This window comes from Lissotriton vulgaris, chromosome 2_1, assembly GCF_964263255.1.
Source record: "Lissotriton vulgaris chromosome 2_1, aLisVul1.2, whole genome shotgun sequence".
NCBI classification, from domain to species: domain Eukaryota; kingdom Metazoa; phylum Chordata; class Amphibia; order Caudata; family Salamandridae; genus Lissotriton; species Lissotriton vulgaris.
The window spans coordinates 274,612,639-274,639,943 of NC_141687.1; the positions used below are offsets into that span (position 1 = coordinate 274,612,639).

General features: G+C 45.4%; 1 protein-coding gene across 2 annotated transcripts in view; it reads left to right on the forward strand.

Annotated features, from left to right (window-relative positions):
* BCAS3 (BCAS3 microtubule associated cell migration factor) overlaps nucleotides 1-27,305 on the forward strand; it is a 3,998,327-nt gene that overhangs the window by 2,417,809 nt on the left and 1,553,213 nt on the right. For both annotated transcript variants that reach the window (XM_086954924.1, XM_086954923.1), the window contains exons 18-19: nucleotides 10,382-10,547; nucleotides 23,702-23,802. In XM_086954924.1, coding sequence (XP_086811050.1) covers nucleotides 10,382-10,547; nucleotides 23,702-23,802 — 267 coding nt within the window. The remainder of the gene's footprint in view (nucleotides 1-10,381; nucleotides 10,548-23,701; nucleotides 23,803-27,305) is intronic.

A 27,305-nucleotide genomic window follows, 5' to 3' on the forward strand; every position in this document is an offset into this window, starting at 1 on the left:
GTCGGGGAACAAAAACAAGCAGCGAAAAGCCACCCAAAAAAACAAGCAAAAACAAGCGTGGAACTGGAGCTCTTCCAAGTGCAATTGTGGCTCCAACACAAACTCTCAAAAAGTGAGTAAAAAAATAATGCTCAAAATCTGAATAAAACATACAGTGTAAGATCACATGTAACAGGGGCAGTCATCATGGGAGGTTACAACAGTACAAAAAGAGATTAATATATGCATTAACCAACAAAAAAACAAGAATTTAGGAAGCGCAGTCAAAGAAGCCAATTAAAAAGATGGGCAGAGCTTCCAGACAATATTCTGGACACAGCATGTCTCAAAGAGACCGCCCATGTGCTGCCGAAGTGAGACCTAAAAAGCATGCAGATTACTGGATAGATTGGGAAATATACTGTAAGGAATACGTTCCATGTCAACTTGCAGAGGGGGATAGAGCTTTTAGGATGCTGGCATGGCGTTTGATGTTAGGGATTCCCAGAGTCCCAGTAGGAGCCATTAGAATCACAAATTTCATATCAGTGACAGTACAGAGTGCTACCAATGAGGTGTTCATTGACTATCATAGGTCACTGTACACTGTGGGGGCAAATATGGACTGGAGTGGGTTGCTAGAATACCTTGGTGAAATATCTATTCTTAGATCAACCCTCTGCAGTGCCAAGTCCTTGAGGGGCCACTGCGAATAGAAGATTTCATGGCAGACATAGACTAGATGGCAAGAAATAAGATACTGGTTATCGATGGACTAGCAGTAGAATTTTATGTTGCCTATAAGGCCTCACTAGCTAATAAATCGCTGACATTATAGAGAGTTTCGGGCAGGGGCAGGGACAAATTCCTAGCTGCTAATGCAATTGCACATAGGTTATGCTGTAAATGGGAACAGGGTGAGCTAACCACCGCAGATACACTGCACTATTTACTGACACATGGGAGAAGTGGAAAAGTAGTGACGTTCCTCCACAGTAGCAACATGCACATGTGGAAGCTTAGGTTCTGCTCAAATACACAACTTTCATGAACTCAGAGCTGACGGATAAACAATGGACAGCAGCAAGGAAATATCTTTAAAAAAGTGTCCTAAAATCCCAGATTGAAGTTTACGCAGCTCAGTTCCTCCGTCAGACTTATCTCTCCATGAAGCGCATTAGTTGCCTGTGTAATGGGGCTTCCTCCCTTTGTCCAAGATTTTGACATCAAGACCCACACTTATATCATATGATATGGGAGTGTCCTGCAATGTGTAGATGTGCACCCCGACTTTGCATGTTGGGTGTGATGATTAGGACAATAAAATACTATATTTGCGCCGCATTGCAATGGTATGGAAGTCTGCTGAAGCTCCCTCACCCATAGGCTGGATGTGGCATGTGCAAAAATACCACCTCCATACAACAAGATAGGATTGCAGGGAGGGGGAGGAGCCTAGCGACGAACGAAGATGGCCGCATAAGCTCTCTGCTCCGTCGACCTCCTCCTGCTGCTTGAATATCCTGCTACAAATCCTGCTTTTTCGCCTCGCCCCCGTGTGGGTGACCCGTTGCTGATACTGGCGGTGTGGTCCTGGGAAACTTACGACCCGGATTGCCGGAGTTACATCGAGTGGAAGTTCTTGGCCTAACGCTGACCGAGAGCCGGGACCTCGAGTACTGACCCTGCCGGGTTGCAGTGCAAAAACGGCGGCCGGGGGACCCAGACATGGTCCGGTCGATAGAAGTGGAGAGCAACCTGCCCCTGGACTGGTGGAGAGCCTGCGGTTCTACCCGCATTGAGGAGGTGTAATGATCCTGTGAGTGGCTGAGTGGCCGGGGGTCCCCTTCTCGGCGTTCCCTTCCCGCCGGGGTGGGGCCCCCGTCCGAGAGGCCCTATCGCTGCTGGACTGTGTGCCTCCTGCCCCCGCCTGCACTCATCGCACTTCGGTCCCTGGGATAATCGGGTGACCCGAAGGGCGCACTGATGTCTGAAGTCGATCAGTTCGTGGCAGTGCGGGGTGAAGAAGAGCCATCATTGCGAACCGTGATGGCCGCCATTCAGGGTCTGTGCTCCTACATGGTTGCTCTTTCACATAAGTCGATCGCGGATGCCACCGAAACTGCCCGATCGCATAATGACTCTGATCTGTCTGGTCCCCCTAAGCGAGCCGTTTCCCCGACTTTGATCCCGGAATCTACGACTCGAGGCCCATCTAGTGTCGAAGCATTGATAGCAATGTTTCTACCGAAGTGTGCGGCTGAATCCGCCGCCAATGTGTATCGCCCGTCCACGCCACGTTGAAGAGTCCGCCTGTGGTCGTGTTCACGAGCTCGTCCCCCAAAGACTTTATTGAAACTGTGACCCGACTGAAACAGCGAACATCTATCGATCGTGTGAGCTGTGCAGTGTGGTGGAGTATGGGACGGTGATCTGGCCGTACCGTGGCGAGTGTCATGGCGGCTGAGGATTGTGGTGGACTGTGGATATCTTTTTTAGTTTGACTGGACTTTCCTGTTTCCTCTCTCCCTGGGTTGGGGGTCAGTGTATCGGGTTACTGTTTGGACTTTTTGGGCGGTGCTGGGACTGTGGCCGCTCAGCCTCTCCTGTCATTGGGTGGGGCATTAGTCGGGAGTCTTCAGAAATGTATGCTTGCTTATATTGTTCGCTTCAAAATGTGGGTGTCACTGCAATTGGACATGCTTCCCTGCCCACCCGGTGATTGTATCTACTTTAGATCCCTTAGCCGGCCCCCTCCTGTTTTCTTTACTCTCTCTTCTTTTCGTTAACATATGGAACTGTATTACGTATTTACCGTGTATATCCTGTTTTAATTTTAAAAATTGACCTCTCATATCCTGAGCAGCTCTCCTTGGTGTGCCGAAACAGTTTGATGCTCTAATTTTGCTGCCATGCCTCCGGGATGTTTGGCTGAATAGCTGTGTGCACCCTTTTCTAAATAAAGGTCTTCCAAAAATAAAAATAAAAATATAGGATTGCGGGGGTGCTGGTGTACAGTACATATACTGTAAAACAAATATCGGAAATTAAATCAGATGTTAGGACACCTTGAGAACAGTGGTGAATCTGAAAGGGAACAGTGAAGATGCACGTGGGGCTGCTTGTTTCCCTAGGGATTGAGTAGCTGGGGTCTTGTAATTTGGGTAAGAATGGCCCTTGAAGTGGAGCACAGGTATTAGCAGGAGGGTGAGGTTTTTTTCCTCAAAAACAGAAGGGTCTTATATCAATCGCTATGCCTGTAAAGCGGTATAGGGCTTCACGTTGAGATACAGAAATGGCAAGCACATGGGTAGGAATTCCTGATACTTAAGCGGCACCACCTAGCATCGACAAGGTGTTAATTGAAGGGCTTTTGAAGACTGTTATTATTGGTGCTGGTTACACATTGTATAAAGTTGCCCCAGTATTGGAACTTTCATAGATTCCCATAGCTTGTATCATTCCTCGTCGTCGGAATGGGAGTTTCGGTAAACAAAATAACATAGCAGTAGGTGCAAAAGAGAAAGAAAAAGGCCTGGGCCTCATTCCCTTTTGTAGCATATCCACCTCTTTTTGTAAAAGAGACCAAAGTAAAGCAACAACCAATCAGATTAGCCTCACCCCATAGAACCCTCCAGAGAGAACCTCAGAGCCTCGGATTTTCTACCGCACTTTGTGCTAAGGCAGTCTCCTTAGAGCTCTGCTCACTTCAACTCTATTTCAGGATTTTTCCAGCATTTTTTCTTCAAGATTGTTAGGTGTTTCATCCAGAAATGTCTGACGAGAAGAAAGCCCTCTTCAAGGCTTGTTCCACCTGTGGCAAGAAGAGGCTGTATGTGGGGGACAGGCATAAGGACTGCATCTATTGCCTGTATCCAGATCATAAGGCTGCGGACTGCAAGATCTGCCGCACCTTCTCTTCGAAGACCCTTCGGGACCATGAAGGTCGCCTCCTCACTTGGCTCCAGAAATTAAAGTCAAGGAAGGAAACTCTGTCAAGTGACAGTGAGGACTCTTCATCTGCAACCTCATCTAAAAGGTCAGTCAAAAGGGGTAGGACTTACCCTTCACCTTCTTTAGAACGTCCAGTTAAGGCCTCAAAAAAGACCCCCCGTGAGTCTGAGAGCCGAAGTCCCAGCAAATCTCCTCACCATGGTGTAAAGGAGAGGGAAGGACTATCTACAGCTACTGCCGAGGTGGAGTTTGCTAAGGTGTTTAAGAGGCCCTCTTCTCTGTCATCTGAGAAGTCTGAGAAAGGCTCCAAATCGTCGACGACGCAGCAGAAGATTCCGTCGACGAAAGCCTCACAATCTCAGGTGAAAAAAGTTACACCATCGACGACAGCAACGACTGAGAGGTGTCGTCGACGGCAGTGGTGACGATGGTGTCATCGACGAGAGCTACTACGACGACAAGGACAGGAGCGTCGACGGTCTCGCCAACGGCGGTGTCAACGACGCCCATCTCGTCGTCAACGATTCAACTGACGACAGTGGATAGTTTTCCTCTAGTGGTATCGTCGACAACGTCTATGACGACGGAGAAAATTATAATTTCCTTGAAAAGAATAACACTGGACATGACATCTCCAAGGAGGGTTACCCCCTTGCCTCCCGCACTGTTGCTTGAGGAGGAAGATGATTCTGATGGGATGATCAGGATTCTTATGGCTACGCACATAGTCCTTCTCAGTTGTTGGTAAAGTGCCAAGAGACGGATTCTGAGGGCGAGTATCTTCATGAATGCTCTTACCAGCAGTCTTATCGACGTCAAGAGAGTATAAACCAGGAGATGGTGTCAGTTCCTTCTTCCCTCTTGGCGGATCTTCATGGCATGTTGCAGGATTATAGGGCCAGATGTTCTCAGGCTCCTCCTCCTGTTGCCTCTGTCCCGGCAATACAGGCTGTACCTGCACCAATGGCTTCAACAGTGGTTTCTCCGGAATTACCAACACAGGTGGTTTCTCAGCCACAGACACCTGTTCCAAGTATACCGCCAGCGATTCAGGAGGTTCAGGATGATTCCTCGGATGAGGATCAGGATGATGACAACAGGCCTAATCAAGGCTTGGAATGGGGTGATTACGTGATCACGGACCCAGCGTCACCTAGTCCAGACCCGGTGGACTCTCCCCCCTGCGGATATTGGGGGATTTCACAAGTTAATGGAGAGAGCCTCTGGTAGATTCAAGCTACCTATGCCTTCTGTACAAATAGAGTGCTTCCTCTATGACTTTAAAGAACCCTATAGGAAGGTGATCTGGTCAATACCCATTGTCAGCCATGTCTGGGAGGAGGGTTTAAAGGCAATGAAAAACAAAGCTACGGTAATTCCAGTTTTGCCATGCCTGGAAAAGAAGTACAAGGCCCCTGAGGATGGTCCGGCATCTTTGACTGGGCAACCGAAACCGGATTCAGTAATATCGCAGTCGGCACAGAGGAAGTCACGTAATCCTTCGGCCCCCCTGACAACTCCCCCTGATAAAGAGGGCAGGCGCCTAGATAATGCGGGGAAGAGATTTTCCTCTATGGCAAGTCTTCTGGTGCGAGCGGCGAATGCATTGGCAATCCTTGGCAGATATGATCGCCAAATGTGGTGCGATCTGTCCCCATATTTGGACCAACTTCCCCAGGAGTCCAAGGTTGAAGCCAAAAAGATATTGCAGGAAGGAGAAGCAACATCAGCAGAGGTGATAGACTGCGAGATGGATATTGCTACTACGGCTTTACGTTCGCTGGCTGGCGCAGCGGTTCTTCGTCAAGAAGGATGGCTCAGGGCGACATGGTTCAGGCCGGAGGTCCAAAACAAGATCCTGGATCACCCTTTTGATGGTGAGGCAATGTTCTGCAAGCACATCGATGATGCCCTCCAGGATATAAAAAAGGATACAGATACGGCTAGGTCTCTTGGTACTCTTTAGTATCGGAAGGCTCCTTTACAGGGGGGGGCCAGGGGGAAGAGTACTACTTCATACAAAGGATCGTATCAACAACAACGATACTCTTCTTATGGATCAACGTCTCAATCGTATTGGCAACCTTACCAGCAAAGACAAGGCCAAACCTCGTCTTTCTCTAGATCCAATGCTAGAGGAAAGCAGAATCGCCAGGGACGTGATACTTCCAAGAGACAATAGGGGCATTCTGGCTCTGACTGCTGTACCCACCTCCCCAACAACATCTGTGGGAGGCAGGGTGTCTCAATACCTCCACAACTGGAAACGGATAACATCAGCATCATTCAAGAGGGCCATACATTGGAGTTTACTCAAATACCACCTTCCAAGCCCCCTGCTGCCATGCCTTCGAAACATCTGCGTCTCTTGCAGCTCGAAGTTCATCAGATTCTCCTCAAGGGAGCTGTAGAGCTGGTTTCCTTATCTCAAAGAGGGAAAGGATTCTATTCCAGGTTTTTCCTGGTAAAGAAGACGCTGGAGAAGTGGCGCCCCATTTTAGATCTCAGGGAGCTAAACACATATCTCATTTCTCAATCCTTTCGGATGGTTTTACTCCAGGATATCTTACGTCTCCTCAATCTGAGATATTTTCATGGCTACTCTCGATCTCGAAGATGTGTATTTTCACATACCCATTCACCCGGCTCACAGGAGGTTTCTTCAATTCACAATAGACAAAAGCCACTTCCAATTCAGCGTTTTACCCTTCGGACTTGGCTCTGCCCCGAGAATCTTTACCAAGGTGCTGGCACCGGTGGCAGCTTTCCAAAGAAAACAGAATTTTCGAGTCTTCCCATACCTGGACGACTGGTTACTGAAGGCCCCGTCCTTCGGTGCGGCGGAGGAAACAGTCAAGGCATGTACGAACCTTTTCAAGAACCTGGGTCTCACTCTCAACAGGGAGAAGTCGTCTCTCCTCCTTCTTGCAGGACAGCACGTTTCCTGGGAGCTATCTTGGACACAACTCTCAGCAAGGCCTTTCCATCCCTCGAAAGGCAGGAAAGCTGAAATCCATGGCTCATTTGTTGAGAAAAAGAAAGTGTCTTTCAGTACGCCGTTACAACTCCCTGCTAGGAGTGATTTCTTCATGCATTCCTCTGATACCTGACTGCAGATTGCGGATGCGATCTCTTCAGGAACAATTAGACAATCAATGGCGGCAAGTTCACGGCTCATTCGACGGCAAGGTGGCGATTACTTCGGCAAAGAAAAGGGCAGCCTTGTGGTGGACGAAGGAAGAAAACCTATCCCAAGGTCTATCCTTCGTAAGCAATCCAGCTCCTCAAGTGGTAACGACAGATGCCTCGCTGGAGGGCTGGGGTGCGGTGCTTCAGGATCTACATGTCAGCAGGCATTGGTTGCCCCAGCACCGTCATTTTCACATCAACCTCCTAGAGAGCAATCTGGCTGGCGCTGCAAGCATTTCTTCCACGATTGCAAGGGTCGGCGGTTCTCGTCCGCACGGACAACACCACGGCCATGCACTACATAAACAAAGAAGGGGGTACCAGATCTCTTCCATTATCTCAGGAGGTCTAGGAAATTTGGAAGTGGGCGATCCTAAACGGAATATCGCTACAAGCAGAACACCTGCCAGGAGTGCTAAACGAAAAGGCGGACAGACTCAGCAGGTTGTCGTCAGTCAGGCACGAATGGGAACTGAACCAGACGGTCTTGGAGGAGATTTTTCATCGTTGGGGCAAACCCTCAATAGATCTTTTTGCCACCCCGATGAACAGAAAATGGCAGTTTTACGCAAGCAGGTTATACCATCGAGGGTCATTGGGGAATGCTCTTTCGATAGCTTGGTCACGAGCATTTTTGTAAGCCTTTCCCCCATTCCAGTGATCCCAAGGCTACTCAAGAAGATCAAGACGGAACCGTGCAAGATAATCCTAATCGCTCTTGCTTGGCCGAGGCAATTTTGGTTCACAGAGCTGCACCTCCTGTCTCTGGCTCCTCCAGTCTCTGGCTCCTCCACTTCCTTTGCGGGGGATTCCGGATCTTCTCACTATGTCCCAAGGTCAGATTTCCTCGTCCAGAATCCTCGTTCCATACACCTGACAGCATGGCTCCTGAGCAACGAGAGTTCCTAAACCTTCACCTCTCGGATGAGATAAGAGAGGTTCTGTCTCAAGCTAGAACCCCTTCCGCTAACAAAACTTACCGTTTGAATTGGAAAAGATTTTGCATTTGGTGCCAGAAGAAAGCTGTTGACCCTTTCTCTTCTTAGCCTCATCAGGCTCTTCCTTATCTCCTTTCCTTGGCTAAGGCAGGATTGGCTCATTCATCCATAAAAGTTCACTTGGCAGCAATTTCATGCTACAGGCGCACTGCATCTGGACCTTCTCTCTGGTCATCCAGAATTGTCAAGCAGTTTCTCAAAGGCCTGTTTCGAGTCTTTCCTCCGGTGCGGCCTCCGCCTCCCACATGGCATTTGAATTTGCTTTTCACCCATCTGATGAAGCATCCCTTTGAACCGATTCATCGGGCAGACATGAAATTTCTTTTGTATTAACTGGCACTACTTCTTGCTCATTCATCGACAAGACGCATTGGGGAATTGCAGGCTCTCACAATACAGTAATCTTTACTCCAGTTCAAAAGAAATACTGTGATTCCAAGGATTAATCCGAGGTCCATACCTAAAGTACCTTCAGACTTTTATCTCAATGAACCGGTGATTCTCATCCTTCCACGCCTGCGGAGAAGTCACTCCATTCACTGTATATACAGCGGTGCTTGAAATTTTATCTGGATCGTACCAAAGGATTTTGTAAATCTTCCCAATTATTTATCGTATTAGTGCTCCTCGCAAGGGCCTTCCCCTGTCAAAGCAGGGTATTGCTAGGTGGATTTCCAGTGCCATTCAGTACTGTCACTCTGCAGCGGGCAAGCCTCTGGAAGTCAGAATTAGAGCACACTCCACACGACCCATGGATTCCTCTACGGCTCTCTTTGCGGGAGTGCAAATCAAAGACATTTGCAGAGCTGCAACTTGGAGCAGCACGCACACCTTCACGAAGCATAGCTGCCTGGAGTCCTTGGCACAGGAAGACATGGCTGTAGGCCAGGCAGTCCTGAGGAACCTCTTCCATTGAGCGGTGAGCTTTGCCTACTATCCCTTCTTCCTGTAATTGCACATTTTGTATCTAATGATAATACTGATTACTGTTTCAATATGTATTACTTTCTTTCTTATGGAAGTATGAATACTGAGGTATTTCTATATTTTTGTCACAAAATGTGCTTTGTTGCTCACTGCTAGCTACTCTGATACAAGCTATGGGAATCTATGAAGTTCCAATACTGGGGCAAGAAAACAAGTTACTTACCTCTAACGTTGGTTCCTCAGTATTGGTAACTTTCTTAGAAACCCATGCGCCTCCCCCCTGGGAAAGCTCAGCCTTCAGCAGATGTGGTTACTGTTACACAACAGCTACGAAAATCGGAGGCTCTGAGGTTCTCTCAGGAGTGTTCTATGGGGTGAGGCTAATCTGATTGGTTGTTGCTTTACTTTGCTCTCTTTTACAAAAAGTGGTGGATATGCTACAAAAGGGAATGAGGCCTTGGCCTTTTTCTTTCTCTTTTGTACCTACTGCTATGTTATTTTGTTTACAGAGACTCCCATTCCGACGACGGGGAATGATAGAAGCTAAGGGAATCCATGAAAGTTACCAATACTGGGGAACCAAAGTTACAGGTAAGTAACTTGTTTTCTTACATGCTGGTATCTTTGCCTCAGCAATTGTATAGTTCATCCCAACAGCAACTGAATTGTGTATGTCACATGTAAAACTTAATTAAAATAATTTTTTTTAAATGTGAAAGATCATTTTAAAATGTTTTCTAATTACTTACTTGTTAATACATAGTATGTAAACAACAATTGTGGAAAGCAGATATTCTAATGGGACAGAAAGAAAAGCCCCAAATCGGTAATATCTAAAGAATTTGCTAACATGTTTCTGCAATACATTTTGCATTATGAACATCGTATGGCGGTCATTTTTATCGAAATATGTGATATAAACATATGTGTAAAAGCCTAGCCGATCTCAAAGTAAAAATCAAACAAATGTAGTTGCAATTTGAAGTAATTTCTGACAACAGTGTTATGCACGTTGTTATAAAAATCAGAAAGAAGTTAAACTGGGATCTCAGTACAGGATGCTTTCTTGATTCATTTTATAGTTATACGTTTTCAATGCGCTTAAACTTGTGATGTAATGTAATTGCTGCGGCATCCATTATTAGAAGAGTTTGGGTGAACAGAATGAGTTAACTTGAGGTTCTTTGTGAAATACATTTTGTCTTGTTTATGGTGGTATTCCTTCGATCTAACTAACAAAAATCCCCATTTATTGTAATTTAAGCTTGGCTAGCTCAGTATGAGTGCCCTTCTTTCAGGTTATTAATATATATTATATTTCTACTCTCTTTTAGATCAGTCTAAACAGTTTGTGGTAGAATCTCTGTATGTGATTAGCTGTTATGGCACGCTGGTGGAGCATGTGTTGGAGCCTCGACCCCTGAGTACAGCCCCTAAGATCAGTGATGACACTCCTTTGGAGATGGCGACCTCTCCTCGAGCCAGCTGGAGTCTTGTCAGGTACTGAAGACTACCAGCTTCTTAGCTTCTATATGGATTCTTACTCTGTGTATCATTAGATGTTCACATGTGCTTGGTTCAGGCATGATTTCTTGTTCATCACAGTCCTTAAATGTTTCATGATTTTGAGATTTTCTTTGCACTTCTTGAAAATTGTGTTCTTTGCAGAAAAATGTATCTCAAACAGTCTTTTGAGTAATTCAGTGTTGAAGTCCTATAATTCAGATAAAGTGTGCCACACATCTATTTTACCACTAGGAATCTCCTAAGCCGAACACTAGGTCCCTCATTACAAGTTTTACAGAATAGAGTGGGTTATTTACCAAACATACTAAATACCCTAAACCCAGTGTGAGGTATTTACTATTCGTGATAAATAGTACCTATTCTGAGTTTTCAATCTGAAACAATGCATAACCAGTTTGAATTCCACAAGGTGTGTCTTTTTTACTGGCCTTTTTCCCTGATAAATTTGAGCACGTTTAAACTGCTGGAATCCATCCGGTGAAAACTGTGAGGGTGTCATAATTATTACACAAATCATATTTCCGATCCCTGTGCAGGCCCTAAGTATAAAAGTACCTTTTTTGGATATTCAACTTTATTAAGCCCATCACCTAAAGAAACACTTTACTAATCGAGTAGGGTGGGAATGAGCGTTTGGGAGTTGGATGTGACAATGCAGTAACTGCCAGGTTGAATCTGACATTAGAAAGAGGTGAGGTTGTACAGCTTAGTGATACCAAAGCTAATCCTCAAGAAGCAGGTGCTGGCCTCTAAGGTTGTTATGAAGATGTTCAAGCAGGATAGACCCCCTTCCACACAGGGTTAAATGGGGGCTTTTCAATGCAGATATACAAGGAGAGAAATGGCTTACCGTTTTCCTCCATTCATTGCAAGGTGGAAGTCACTTCCCTGTCTTTGTGTCCTCTGGTACACCCCAGGGCTGTCGGAAAACCTTTCTCACTTTAAGCTTGCAAGTAAACCCTGTGATGGGAATGACTTAAATTTACGACATCCAAAATGAATGAATCCAGCTCATGAAAACACTAGAATTCTCCAGCATTCGATCTTTCATCGATTCACATGCTGGAATCATTCCTCTCCATTGAAGTAGAAGTCCCTCAGTAACTTGATAACAACAGTAAAAGACACTGACAGCTGTAAAGGGCATAGACAGTGCCCACATAGTTAACACATCTACCTCATTCTGAAGAGCACAAACGTTGACCAATGGACCCCTCTGTCCTCCTGGGTATCGTAGCGCTATTCCTACGCTGCTTGTGCTCTGTGCATTCATCCTGCTACAATATTATTGCGCCGCATTGTGTTTTAAACGTGATCTGACCTTAGCGCTGCTTTGCTTCTTTGTTATTTATTTCACTGTGTTGAAATTCGTAGCGCCGCTTTATACTTTTAAAGTGCTCTGCTCATAGCGCTACTTTGTGACCCCTCACAGCGTCCACCACTCAGCCATTTTATTTGTAAATTAACTTGTTAGCAATAGCGCTCCACTGCTCGCCCCAACCTCTCCCTGCGTAAAGTTGTTGTTATTGTTGTAGCCATTTGCTTGTGTGACGTCCAAGCCCGTCCCTCCAATCATGCTCCTGCCTCCCAGCTGAGCCTGCCTCCCACTGATAGAATAGGTCGACCCCTCCCCCTCCGAAAGCTGTGACCGTCCTGACTCGTGCAGAACCGGTTGCTCCCCTCTGTACTCCTGGGTATCGTAGCGCTATTCCTACGCTGCTTGTGCTCTGTGCATTCATCCTGCTACAATATCATTGCGCCGCATTGTGTTTTAAATGTGATCTGACCTTAGCGCTGCTTTGCTGCTTTGTTATTTATTTCACTGTGTTGAAATTCGTAGCGCCGCTTTATACTTTTAAAGTGCTCTGCTCATAGCGCTACTTTGTGACCCCTCACAGCGTCCACCACTCAGCCATTTTATTTGTAAATTAACTTGTTAGCAATAGCGCTCCACTGCTCGCCCCAACCTCTCCCTGCGTAAAGTTGTTGTTATTGTTGTAGCCATTTGCTTGTGTGACGTCCAAGCCCGTCCCTCCAATCACGCTCCCGCCTCCCAGCTGAGCCTGCTGAGCCCCTCCCCTCCCACTATCCACTTATGACAGAAGCATTTACGCGCAGCGGTCACGCGCAGCGATCGCGCCCCATTCGCGCCGAAGGTGCGCCAAAGGTAAACCCGTCTACGCCTGGACCGCGCCCAGCGCCAGACCCCCTGGCCCTCGTACCACCCACCCCACCCGCATTACATACGACGCCTCCACCCTCTTAGCCCTAAACCCCGGCCGCCTTCCCAACTGCGCCCAAGCCGCTCCTGGACACACCCATGGACCCTTCTCTTGCAACTCCTGCAAGTTCGACGGCACCAAGAACAACCCCACATCCACGAACACAAAACAGATATCTGACACCAACCACCTACAATGCGTCCTGCTCAACACCCGCTCAGTCCACAGGCACGCCATCGGCCTCTGGAATCTACTAGACACCATCTCTCCGGACGTCGCCTTCCTAACAGAAACATGGATGAACGCCTCATCAGCCCCAGACATCACCATTGCCATCCCGGAAGGTTACAAGATCATCCGTAAGGACCGCACCGACCAAACAGGAGGAGGCATCGCTATCGTCCATAAGAATTCCATCCGCATCTCAACCAGCTCAGACGTCAACCTTGCCAGCACCGAACACCTTCACTTCCAGATCCACACCGACCCCAAGACCACACTCAGAGGCACCCTCCTCTACCGACCTCCAGGATCCCGTGCACAATTCAGTGACGACATCACTGATTTTATCACCCCACACGCCCTCCCCTCCGAGGAATACATTCTATTAGGAGACCTCAACTTTCACCTGGAAAAGAGCAATGACAGCAACGCCGCCACCCTTCTGGACAATCTCGCTAACCTCGGACTCAAACAACTTGTCACTACCCCCACCCACATTGCAGGTCACACACTTGACCCTATCTTCACCTCCAGCAAACATATCTCCTTCAGTCACTCCACAACTCTCCATTGGACGGACCACAGCTGCGTTCACTTTATCTACAATAAGACCACAACCCACAACCATCCTCAACCTACTCTGCGAAGAAACTGGAACAAAATCTCCATCGACCAGATCTCCTCATCGCTTCTCCAAAACCCCCCTACCAACTCCTCAAACCCCGACCAAGCAGCCATTAACCTCACCCAATGGCTATCCAACAGCACCGACATCCTAGCACCATTGAAAAAATGTCAAATCAAACTAGGCAGCAAAAACGCCCCCTGGTTCAACGATGATCTTAAGAAATCTAAGAAACTCTGTCGCTCCCTCGAGAAGGCCTGGAAAAAAGACCCAAACACCAGCACCAGGGACGCCTTCAAAAACGCCACCCGCATACACCACCAACTTATCCGGTCTGCCAAGAAAGCCGCATTCAAAGACCGACTAGATAACAACGCCCACAACAGCAAGGAATTATTCAACATCGTCAAAGAATTTACCAACCCCTCAGCTAACTCCAACGACATCACCCCCTCTCAAGCCCTCTGCGACTCCCTAGCTTCATTCTTCCACAACAAAATCGCAGACATCCATAACAGCTTCGACAACCAACCCGGAGATCAACCCACCCATCCTTCTGCCACACCTTCACCCCCCCTGAACATTCTTAATGACTGGAACACAATCTCCACTGAGGACACCATCCGCCTGATGAACTCCATCCACTCAGGATCCCCCACAGACCCATGCCCTCACCACATCTTCAACAAAGCAGACTCCATCATAGCACCACACCTCCGAGACGTCATCAACTGCTCCCTCAACTCCGCCACCTTCCCGGAAAGCTGGAAACACGCAGAACTCAGCGCCCTTCTGAAAAAACCCACAGCTGACCCCACCGAACTCAAAAACTACCGCCCCATCTCGCTTCTTCCATTCCCGACCAAAGTTATAGAGAAAGCTGTCAACAACCAGCTCGCCGCCTTCCTCGAAACCAACTAATCCCTCGACTCCTCACAGTCCGGCTTCCGAGCCAAACACAGCACTGAGACCGCCCTCATCGCAGCAACAGACGACATTTGAACTCTACTGGACCATGGAGACACAGTCGCCCTCATCCTCCTCGACCTCTCCGCAGCCTTCGACACAGTATGTCATAGCACCCTTATACAACGCCTCAGAAACATCGGAATCCAAGGAAAAGCACTGGAATGGATCACCTCGTTCCTCACCGGAAGAACCCAGAGAGTCCGCCTCCCACCATTCAAGTCAGAGGCCACTGAAGTCATCTGCGGCGTGCCACAAGGATCTTCACTCAGCCCCACCCTCTTCAACGTATACATGAGCCCCCTCGCGGCCATCGCACGCCAACACAACCTCAACATCATCTCCTACGCTGATGACACTCAACTGATCCTATCACTCACCAGAGACCCTAACACTGCCAAAACCAACCTACATGAAGGAATGAAAGAAGTAGCCGAGTGGATGAAGCACAGCCGTCTGAAACTGAACTCAGACAAAACAGAAGTCCTTATCCTGGGTACCTCCCCCTCCGCCTGGGATGACTCTTGGTGGCCAGAGGCCCTTGGAAAAGCACCCATCCCGACGGACCACGCACGTAACCTGGGCGTCATCCTGGACTCCTCACTCTCTATGAACAGACAAATCAACGCCGTCTCATCATCTTGCTTCAACATTCTTCGCATGCTCAAAAAAACATTTCGCTGGATCCCCACCGAAACTAGAAAAACAGTCACCCACGCACTGGTCACGAGTCGCCTGGACTACGGAAAATCCCTATACGACGGTACCACCGTAAAACTCCAGAAAAAACTTCAACGCATCCAGAACGCTTCAGCCAGACTCATACTAGACATCCCGCGTAAAGACCACATCTTTGGTCACCTGAAAAACCTCCACTGGCTCCCCGTCAATAAGAGGATTACTTTCCGCCTCCTAACCCACGCGCACAAAGCTCTGTACGAACTTGGACCCGAATGCCTCAACACACGACTTTCCTTCTACACCCCCTCCCGCCAGCTACGATCCTCCAACCAAGCCCTCGCTACTGTACCTCGCATCAACAAAACCACCATGGGAGGTAGCTCCTTCTCCTACCTGGCAGCTAAAACTTGGAACTCACTTCCCACTCACCTTCGCCTCACTCAGAACCACCTAGCATTCAGAAAACAACTTAAAACTTGGATATTCGACAAGTAATTCCCCACCCTTCCTCAAGCGCCTTGAGACCCTCTGGGTATGTAGCGCGCTATATAAATCACCTGACTTGAGTTGACTTGACTTTTAAAGGACTGCATAGCTCAGATCTCTACTGCACATCATGTGGAAGAGAGTTCCAGAACTTTGCTGTTCTTTAAATACAGGTGAGTGAACTTTTCGCCTTTTTTTTGGGGCTTTAGGCATACTCCATTCCCTACTGCTCCTGAGAAATGTCAACTGAGAAGAAATCTAAGAAAAGCCTTTTCAAGGCTTGTGATTCGTGTGGGAAATTAGTGCATTTACTGTCTCTATCTATACCACAAGGCCAAAGAGTGGAAAATCTGCTGACATTTTCTGCCAAGACCCTCAGTGATCGTGAGGGAAGACAACTCAGATGGGATCAAAAGAATAAAACATCTGAAAACCCCTCCTCATGCGATGAGTCTGAGGCTTGTTCCTGTGAAATTGGGGAAAAGAAAGGAGAAAAAAGAAAGCATGAAGCTTCGGACTCCTTAAAGGCTAAAACTAAGCTTTTGGAATTTTCCTCAGGGGAATGAGAGAAAAAATGGCACAAAAAAACTTTAAAAAAGACATCGGGTAGGCACGCCACAGAAAAAGAAGCACTCTCTAATGTCAATGCCTCCACTATCCTCTTCGCTTATTAAATTGAAAATAATCCTAGTGCCTACAGTAAGCCCATCAATGACATCATCAATGACGCCCATCTACAATTCCTCATTTGAGCTTTTGCGGGTTAGGAAAAAACCTGGGGAAAAGACAGTGTCACAATAGCCATCACTCAAAGATGCATAGACGAAGAGACCAGTAACCTCAAACTCGTTGGCGACATGACCATTGGCGACTGAATCGCACACTGCACAACCACTGTCGACAGCACTCCTGTTTCACCTAGACCCTCCAGTGAAGCTTCTAGAAACGGAAACAGAGGAAGAAGATCAGGATGATCTCTTCCGAGGGGCTTGGAGTCCAGGGCAGGTTAATATTAAATGTCAGGGCACAGAAAAGGAATCAGTTGTATTTCCCAGAGCAATAATCAGAGACATTCTGCTCAAAATACAATCCCCACCACTCGGAGGACAGAGAATACATGGCCAGCACTATAATGTGTATGAATGTATGTATGAAAACTATGATCAAAGGCCCATGATTAGGGTACTAATAGACCCTCTTAAAGATCTAAAAACTTGACAGCAGCTATTAGACATGTTTTCTGACTGGTCCACAGCAGGTACCTGCACTAGTCCCACTGCATCAAACACCAGACTCTCCGGCACTTGCATCACAAGAAAAGCCACGTCAACCAGTTCATTAATTTTCAGAAGTACCTTAACTGCCCTTTGAGGTAGACACTTCTGATGACGATATATATAAAGACATAAGAGGTGGAGATAGACCTAACAGATATACAAAATCCCTGCAAAATTACCTCTATGCCTCCTGGGCCAAACTAAGGCAGATTCTGTCATCATGCAAGTGGCGCAGTAGAGTTCCAGAAACCCGATGGTATTTTGTACAGCACCATTGTGGGCTGAAGAAGGGATATGGTGGTGAATAAATGGTTCTTCTATGATCGCTATGGCAATAAGAGCTGCTAGTGCAATGGCAATTGTAGCCAGCCATTATAGACAGGTGTGGTCTGATATAACCTCATTTCTAAACCAGAAAGTACAAGTTATCCGTCCTGAGGGAGAAAAGATATCATCTGCACTGATAGACTCAGTAATAGGAGTCTGAAATATTGGAATTTAAAGAACTAGCAGGTACAGTGATATTAGGCAGGCAAGGATGTACGAGAGCCACCTCTTTCAGGCCATAGGTTCAAAATAAGAACATAGACATGCCATTTAATGGAGAATGGCAATCTGGTAAGCATGTGGACGTCACTCTTCAAGGCTTAAAATCTGGCACAAAGACAGCGAAGACTCTGGAAGCTCAGGCTTTTTAAGCAAGAGGCACAAAGCAGTCATACTGAGGCCAATATCAAACCTATATGTACACACCATACCAGCCAGCCTCCACAATAATGCTAGGATTACATGTCCAATCTGCAACAGCCATATTCCTATAGGAGGGGACAATAGCCATATTTAAAGCAATCGCAAAAATGTAAAGCTGAACAGAACAATCAGGACACCAGGCATCACTGAGATTTTCCAGGCACTGGATGCCAAGAGACTCCCATCCAAAAGATTGGGCCCTGTAGTGGGCAGGATCTTTACAGCAATTGGGAGGCAGTTACTACAGACAAATGGGTGCTGCACATCATCCAGTATGGTACCATGGTGGAAATTATTCAACATCCTCCAATTACCATTTCGGATAAAGCACTTACACCTGTATTTGTCGAAGGCAGACATTTAATTATGCTTCAGAAAAGAGCTGCAGAACTGGCCCAAAACATCATCGAAATATAGAGTTTTATTCCAGCTACTTCTTCGTTAAAAGGAAACTGCGAAATAGTGGATTCCCGTTCTAGATTCATATAAGCTCAATCTTTGTGAGAAAACTACCATTCAGAATGGTCACACTCCGGGGTATTATACTCCTACTAATGAGGAATTAATACGACAAAAGGGGGACTTGGTGCACCTTATTTACCACTGTTCCAAGGTCAAACAATTCTGGGAACAAATATTCACCTTTATAAATAAAACATTAGGGTGCACACTAAAAGCAGATTTTGCCACACTCACCACAGCATTTATGATAACGGAGTTAGACTCACAACAGGATAGAGACCTATTAGATCTCCTACTAACAGCGGCAGTCAAAATAGTACTGACCAAATGGAAGGACACCTCAAAGGCAAGCTTCAAGGGTTGGCTCAACTGGGTGACATACCTCAGAGGTGCGGACAACACTGCCCTGCGTAACTCACCATGGAGACAACCTAACGGGAATGAGAGCATCCCTTGACAAACTTCTAGACCCTTTTGAGCCATTGTGAATACTACGAGCAAAAAGCAGCGGGTGGCTCGTGAGCTCTCCCTCACTGGTTCAAGGCAAAAACGAGAAGGAAACCAACTTCTGTATGCTCCCTCTACTCTTCTCCACCTTAACTCCTTTCCTTTCCTCCCCCCTTTCTTCACACCCCTCTCCGCTTACAGAGACAATGGATAGGGGGGCAGCCTAGCATATACATGGTGACAATGTGCTACCGGCAAAAGAGCCAGTCTGGAAGGCCACCCTGCAACCACAAGCGGTGATGACTATTTGTCATATGATATATATTGTAAAAACAATAAAAACTATTTTGAAATTTAAAAAAAATACATACCATGACTAAATCTCAAAGATGCATATTTTAATATTCAAAGTCAAAGAAAGCATCGCAGATTTCTGAGATTCAAGTGTTTCCCTTTGGCCTTGAGCCCGCACCCAGAATCTTTACAAAGGTTCTTTAATCCCCTAAAAAATTCACTTTTTGAGGAGCTGTAATAGGCAGTAGAGAGGCAAACTGCATTATCAAAACTGGCAAAACAACAATGAAACAGAAGGAAATAAACACCCACCTCATAAAAAAACCACTAGACGTGATGTCCTCCTGCTTAGTGTTAATACCATTCTCTGGACTGCACATGAGTCTCATACAAGTGGAGTTGGACAAACAATGTAACCAGATATATACCTCCTTCAAAGACAAAGTGATGATAACTGCTAGGCTAAAACAAGTTCTCGTTCTCCTCAGTGGATATCAAAAAACTATATAAATTCGGGTCTGACATTCATTCCTTCAACCACAATGCCTGTCCTGTTGCGTTTAGACTATGGCAACTCACTGTATTTTGGAAATCACCAGTATGTTGTAAGAAGACTTTCAAGTGGTGCAAAATGATGCCGCTCCTGTTTTTGCTGAAATTACCTAAACATAACTTTGCTTCAGCATCACTGCCTACTTACATTGGCACCCTCTTCCTAAGAGGATACCGTTCAAGGCTCTATGCATTGCTCATTTATTTCTGCGCTGTAAGGGCCCACGACTATTAAAACATATGGTCCATCCCTACATTCCCAATAGAACATTGCGTACCATTGCTCTATGTCTACTGACAATTACTAAGGTCAATAAATCAAGAAGTGGTGGTAGATCATTGGCCTACCTGGTTCCTAAATTATGGTATTCACTGTCTATTAGGTTATGGAAGACCAAAGACGAACAAAGCTTTAGGAAGCTGTTGAAACCTTTGCTGTTCATTTAACTCTATCATGATATGGGAACTGGTATGATCTGTTAGTGCTGGGAGGCACACTGGGTAGCCATGTGCTCTAGAAATGCATTGAATAGAATGGAATTTTTTTAATAAAATGCCAGCTCATGGTCACCACAGATGCATGTGGAAGGATGGGGGGCACACTACCAAGAGTTGTCAACAAGCGGACTCTGGACACTAAAAGTGTTTACACTTAAATGTAGTCGAACTTAGAGTGGTCAGAAGAAAACTACAATCCTTTCTCCCACGTATCTATAACTTGAAAGTACTGATCCTAACAGACGCTAGCACCAAGCAGAGCATATCCCAGGCAGAAGAAATTGTCAGGCAGATTACCTCAATAGAACGTTGCAGGACTGTCATGAGAGGCAGTTGAAGGACAGTGCGCTAAATCAAATATTCCAAACAAGGGGAAAACAATAGATCACTTTGCAGCGAAAAAGAAAAAGAAATGCCGCTCTAATGCAAGCAGGCACCCATAACAACATTCCTGATAAAATGCCCTTTAGATTACCAAATGTTTGCCTATGCCTTTCCATGGTTTCTCCTCCTACCCAAAGTAATAGCCAAAATGAAAAGAGAACCCTCCAGACTAATTCTTGGAGCCTCCTCTTGGCTGAGACAATACTGGTTTTCGGATCTGCTACTACTAGCACAAGAGCTACCGATTCTGATGAAGTTGACAGACTCTTCATCCCAACATATTAGCAGCCTGACCCTAAGAACCATGAATATGGACAATTAGATATCCCCCATGACTATAAGGATATCTTGGCACAAACCAGGACTGTGTCAACAAAGAAAACATATACTCCAAAATGGGACAGGTTTTGTGTGTGGTGTCACACTAACGGATTTCATACCTTTCATATCCAGGCTCATCAGATAATCCGATACCTTCTGGTATTTTCAAGAATGGGACTCAAGCATTGGTCAGTCAGATTCACCTACAGCCATCTCGCATTTCAAGCAGGTACCTAGTGAGCCATCCATATGGTCGAACACTTTAGTTAAGAAGTTTAAGACAGGGTTATTAAGAGTTTTCTCACCATCTAGATTGCCACCAACAGCATGGGATTGAAATACAGGGCTTTCACGGTTGATGTTAGATCCATTTGAGCCTAGTCACAATTCAAACTGAAAGTACTTCTCCTGGAAAACTGCATTCCTCCTGGCCTTAATATCATCACAAAATGTTAGCGGAATCCAGGCCTTGACAGCCGCAGACCCTTTTCTGCAATTTTCAAAAGAGGTCATACTTAGGACTAATCACAAATTCATACCTAAACTGTGTCGACTGAATTTCCTCTCAACGAACTAGTCATCCTCAAAACATTCTTTTAGAATACTCCACGCTGAACTGAAAGAGCTCTGCACTGATTGGACATCAGGCAGTGTCTCAAATTCTATCTGGATAGAACTAAACAAATAGCAAAAGTCTTTCTAACTTCTAGTGTCTTTCATTGCACCACATTAGAGCTTGCTTTGGAACCACATTAGAGCTTCCTTGTAATAAAACAAGAACTATCACGATGGGTAGATGTAAAAAAAAGCCTGGAACACCTTCAACACAAACATTTAAAGCCTCAAGGAGCATCGCCACTTCATCAGCACTCTATGCGGGAGACATTTGTTGGACAGCAACATGGAGGAGCAGGCACACTTTCACCAGACACCATTACCTGGAAGCAGTTGCAGACAGCGATGCGGCGGTGGGGCAGGTAGTTCTCCATCATCTATTTAAATAAGGTGAGCCTGTCTATTTTGTCCCACCAGCCTCTCTTAATATATGTAATTAACTAAAATGTTAACACTGCTTACTTTTATGATTTAAGAATGTGAATCTATGAAATAACAAAAGCTGGAGAAAAAACAAGTCTTTTACCTTTAAATCTCCATCGTTAGTATCTTTCATTAATCCACATGTGGCCCACTCTCCACCTGAATAGAGACTCACCTCAGATATTGCCTGTATTGTCCATCTATCCACTCTTGTGCAACAAAATCTGAAGTGTGAAATCCTCTGGGAGTGGTGAGGCAAAAGACACTTTCATCTCTACCGCAAGATGGCCGACGGGTGAGAAGCTCCGGCCGGGAGCTCCCGAGCGTTGGATCGCCTTTGGCGTTTAAACCTAGATTTTAGCATTCCACTGAACCATCTCCTCCCCGGTGATTTTAATGACACAATTTCTTTGAACTCCTGGATGTTCATTGAAGGAGAGAAAGCCACACTCAGCAACATGAACTATCCACCACCTGCAGATTCCTTGGGTAATGGCCGAAGTGCATGGTTGAGCTGCTGGCTGCAGCTGAGAGGAGATGGGTTCAGGATCACCCTTTGTGAGGTTGATCCAGGACTATCACCTTCTGGACATGGGCGTCGTTGCTCTGCATCCCGCTTTGGTCTACTTCTCTCTTAAGGTTGTGGATGGTTGTACTTTGGGCTGCCTTAGCAGTGGCGATCCTGTTGCGCTTCCTGAGGCGACTCTGCCTCTACGAGAGTCGCCGTTTTCTCCTTGTCTCTTCTGTTTTGTTTGGACTTCGGCATCCTGGTATGTTCCCGGGAATGGACTGCTGCGACTTCCGTCTTGCCCCCCTCACCCCTCAAAACGCTTCTCAACTACGTCCCCTCAGTGGAGTTGATGGTGTGGAGCAGCTATTTTCCCCCCATCGGACAGCCTCCTCAGAGATCTGCTAGTCTCGGCTGGAGGACGGTTTGTCAACCCGCGGTGCTTCGAGGCCGTGGCCTTCACCACATCTGCGGTTTTTGCACTCCCTCCCCCCCTCCCTCCACTCGTTTGTTGCTATTTTGCTTTGTTTGGGTGGAGATTGCCTCTGTTGCCTGCCCAGTGTGTTAAACCGTCCCTGGATACCTCCACAATTTTTGGTGCCGTTCTGCGGAATTGTGAATTTTATGTAAAACTTATGATAGTTTCTGCCTTATTCCCTTCCTCCCCCACTCTATTGTTACTCTTCTCCAATGTTTTACACATTGATCCGACGCAGTGAGTGGGTCCGGCACTGGATGTTTGGTATTACTTGACCCCAACCGGTTTGCTGACTTTTTAACCCCTACTTCTTTGGTGTCCCCTGTAATCCTATCTTCCATTGCCGGTCTGCCATACCTAATCTACTTTCTAGCCCCCTGATTCTCCCCCACTACCTTCTATGCTCCATGGACTTGTTTATGTGTTATTCTATGTTCCAGTAGCTGATGTTAATATGTAGCTCTGTAATGTTAACCTCATGTAAAGCGCTCTGATACCTCCAGGTCTAGCCAGCGCTATATAAAAATCTGCAAATAAATAAAGATATCTCACAGGCCGAAGTTTGAGTCCTTTAGAATGAGGTGGATGTGCTAGCAAAATGGGCACTGTCTATATTCTTTACAGCTGTCAGTGCCTTTTATTGCTATTATAAAGTTACAGTGAGACTGCCACTTCGACAACCGTAATGAGTCAAGCATCTGAATCGATGGAAGATGCCAATGCTGGACAACTACAGCTACAAGAAAGTGACTCTTTTTTGTTGTTTTTTTACTCAAGCCTCAAGATCTCAGATAGTAAAAGCCTCGGACACAATATTTCATGCTTTGTACTTTTGTAACAATATGATGCTTATGTTTCACAGTTCTACCCCCTTCTGTTACTTCACACTGAAAATTCTTTTTTACTATTTCTGCAGAACCCCTCAATGGAATGAACTTCAACCGCCATTCAATGTGAATCACCCCCTGTTAATGGCAGCAGACGTAGTTCAGTACTATCAGTATCTTCTTGCTGGCTGTAAGTACACATCCTGATACGTTGTATTTTCGCTGGGTGTTGACTACTCAAGTTATCATAAGGAGTTGGTAAGCTCTGATTTTGGTTTAAGACATTGGGTTCTGACACCTAGTGATCACTGACATTTGCTATTTTGTTCATGTTATTGTCTCTCGTTATGCGAAAGCTAACACGAGGCTCCCCAGAGAAGCTGTTATACTATAGAATGGTCAATAGATAGGCAGGAGTACTGAATTCAGGTGGATCTGCAAGCAGTTTGCCTGAGAAGGGCGCACATGCAAATTTCCTCCATGGAGTCCATCCACCTCCACTCCAGATTACAGAATTGACTGTGTTGATGTAGTACCACTACTGGTTTTGGCTGTTCATAAAAGAGGCTTAAATGAGAGCATTGTGGGGCCTTATGGACTGACCAGTCAGCAACGTGATTTGCCTCTATACGTTTTTCCCAAGATTGTGTAAGCCAGGTTTGCTAGTTCTATAATTTCGCCTGCAGGAAATACTATTGTGCCACAGCATGTATTGTATTGTAATTGCATTTATATAGCGCTTACTACCCCTGACGAGGCGTCGAAAAGCTTTTTCGGCGGTAGCATGCTACTCTGGGACCCACAGAGGATTCGTGTTGAATTAGTATAGTGAAACATGCAAGTACATTTTAAGTGGTGGATAGGTTAGTCAGTTATTTGGATTTGGAATGATAGCAGAAGGATAGAGTAGGACAAAGGTTTGTATTTATTTATCGCTCGCTTGTTGACGCATGCTATTCAGGGAGCCTATAAAGGATTAGTGGTGAATTAATATGGTGAAATGTGAGGTAATTTTAGTGGTGGATATTAGTCTGTCACTTGAAGTGAGAAGGATAGCGGATGGATAAAAGGGGAAGAAAGATTTGCATTCATATAGCACTTGTTACCCCTGATGGGTGTTGAAGCGCTTTTCTGGCGAGTAGCACGCCACTCCGGAACCCATAAAGGATTAGTGTTGAAAATTAATATAGTATAAATATGAAGTAATTTAAGTAGTAGATATGTTATTCAGTTATTTGGGCAGTATATTAGTATAGTTGAATATGGAATATGGAATTTGAGAAGTGAACATGTTAGTTTGTTAATTTTGATTGAAAAAGATAGTGGAGGGATAAAAGAGTGAAGGATTTATTTATTTATTTATTTTAAGTCTTAGCAGTTGGAAGTGGTTTTGGATGAGTAAAAATGAGTTTGGGAGGAAAGGAGTCAGAGGGGAGAGTTTAGAAATGTTTGTTTTAGGGAATCGGTGTAGTAGAAAGAGGTGTCAGATGATGCAATGAGGGGTAGAGCAGGAGAGAGTCTAGAAAGGTTATTTTGGCGATCATAGTAGTGGTATGGCCTTTGGGATAAATGAGAGAGTGGATGTAGAGGATATATTGATAGATCTATAAGTTGAGAGGTAGGGTAGTGCATTAGAAGAAGTAGTAGAAAGAAGTTTGAGATGAGTCAGAAAGGTTGGGCTAGAAGATATATTGAGCGAAGTATCAGCTGAGAAATAGGCTAGTGCATTGGAAATGCTACATTAGAAGAAAGTGATAAATATATAGATCCACAAGTACACTGAAAGTATATCTATACATAAAAGAAGTGAGTATATTTAGATTAAATATATTGTAGTGCATTGGATATGCTTGTTCAGGAGAAAATTAACAGACACACAGATCCAAGTACATGGAAGTACATAGATGTACAATGGAAGTATGTACATGTAGACCAAAAATGAATTTTATTTATTGATGAATATTATTATTATTATTTTATTTTATTTTATTTTTATTTTCTTCTCTTAACACAATTGTTTTAAATGTTTTATAAAGTAATATACAAAGATAAGTACATATCTATAGTGAAAACAAATGGTTATCTACAGAGGGATATGCTGTAAATTTCTATTACCGTATGGTGTTCATGTGGGGAAGAGCCAGATCTTGAGTAGTTTTCTGAAGATAAGGATGTGCCACCCATTGTTTTTTTCTTGTATGGTGGGATTTTGAGGCGAGATGCTCCTTTAGAGCGTAGGTTCCTTTGTTGAATGTGTTTGATTTTATTCCTGATGAAGAGTGGTCCTATTCCATGTATTGCTTTGTGGGTAATACAAAGTTATGTTATGTTATGTTATGTTATGTTATGTTATTTTATTTTATAAAGCGCACGGATGCCGCAGCCAAGAGGCGTCCCGGCGCTTAGGAGAAGGTAAAAAACACAACACGGAAACTAATAACCAGAGGAGAAGACTAAACAGTGGAAAATAAAAAGGTCTTCAAGGCTTTTCTGAACGGGAGCAGATCAGGAATGGAGCGAAGAGAGGCAGGCAGAGAATTCCAGAGAGCTGCTGCCATCACAGAGAAAGAGCGTCCGCCCATCCTTGCTTTTTTAAAACGTGGCACTACAGCAAGGTTTGTCCCTGAGGATCGGAGGACTCTAGATGGCTCATAATGACAAATTAATTGTGACAAAATGGGGGGAGAAGCCAGCTTCAAGATTTTGAAAGTTAAACAAAGGGTTTTAAATTTGATTCTTTGCCCCACGGGCAGCCAGTGAAGATCCTGAATAGTACGGCGCACAGAAACAAACTTCGGAAGACCAACCAACATCCTGGCGGCCGCATTTTGCACCCGCTGGAGACGAACTAGTTCTGCTTGATTAAAGCAGCTTGAACGTGGATCTTCTGGCAACCGGTAACCAATGCAGGGCTTTTAAGGCAGGGGAGATGTGGTCTTGTGGTTTGATATGCAAGAGTAGTCTGGCAGCCGAGTTCTGAATCCGTTGTAGTCTTTTCATGGTCGTTAAAGGTGATCCGTGGTAGAGGCTATTGGCGTAATCGAGTTTGGATAGAACAGGGGAGATGGTAGCTTGGACCTTGTGTGGAAATCCCAAATGAGGGAAAATTTGTTGCAGCGTTTTTATAGTAGCAAAGCTTGATCTTGCTAGTTTATTCACTCGGACATTCATCGACAGCTTGGAGTCCATGTTCATTCCGAGGTTTCTTACTTCCTTCGATACTTTAGGCAGTGATCCCAGTTCATCAGGCCATGCGGCAAGCGGGTTGTAATTTTTCCAATCGCCACACGTGAGTATTTCAGTTTTTGAAGCATTCAATTTGAGATGGCTCCAAGTCATCCACTGATCCACGGCTCTGAGACAGCTGAAAATTGGTGATTTTCCAATGTCTGTGGGGCATTCCAGTTGAAGGAGTATTTGCGTGTCATCTGCATAGTTGTAGCACGTGAGGTGAAATTTATTGATCAGTACTGGTAAAGACTTCTTGTAGATGTTGAAAAGCATGGGCGAGATGATAGAACCTTGAGGGACCCCTGCTTTTGTGGAGTACGGTTTGGACGAGAGAATGGGCTTTGGGACTGCATTCTTAAGTCACTGGCTTTCATATGTTTTTTAGGATTTTTCATTGATTGGATGAGCCCCTTTGGAGCCTAGGGCATTTTGAGGATTATTACATTTATTTATCTAATAGTG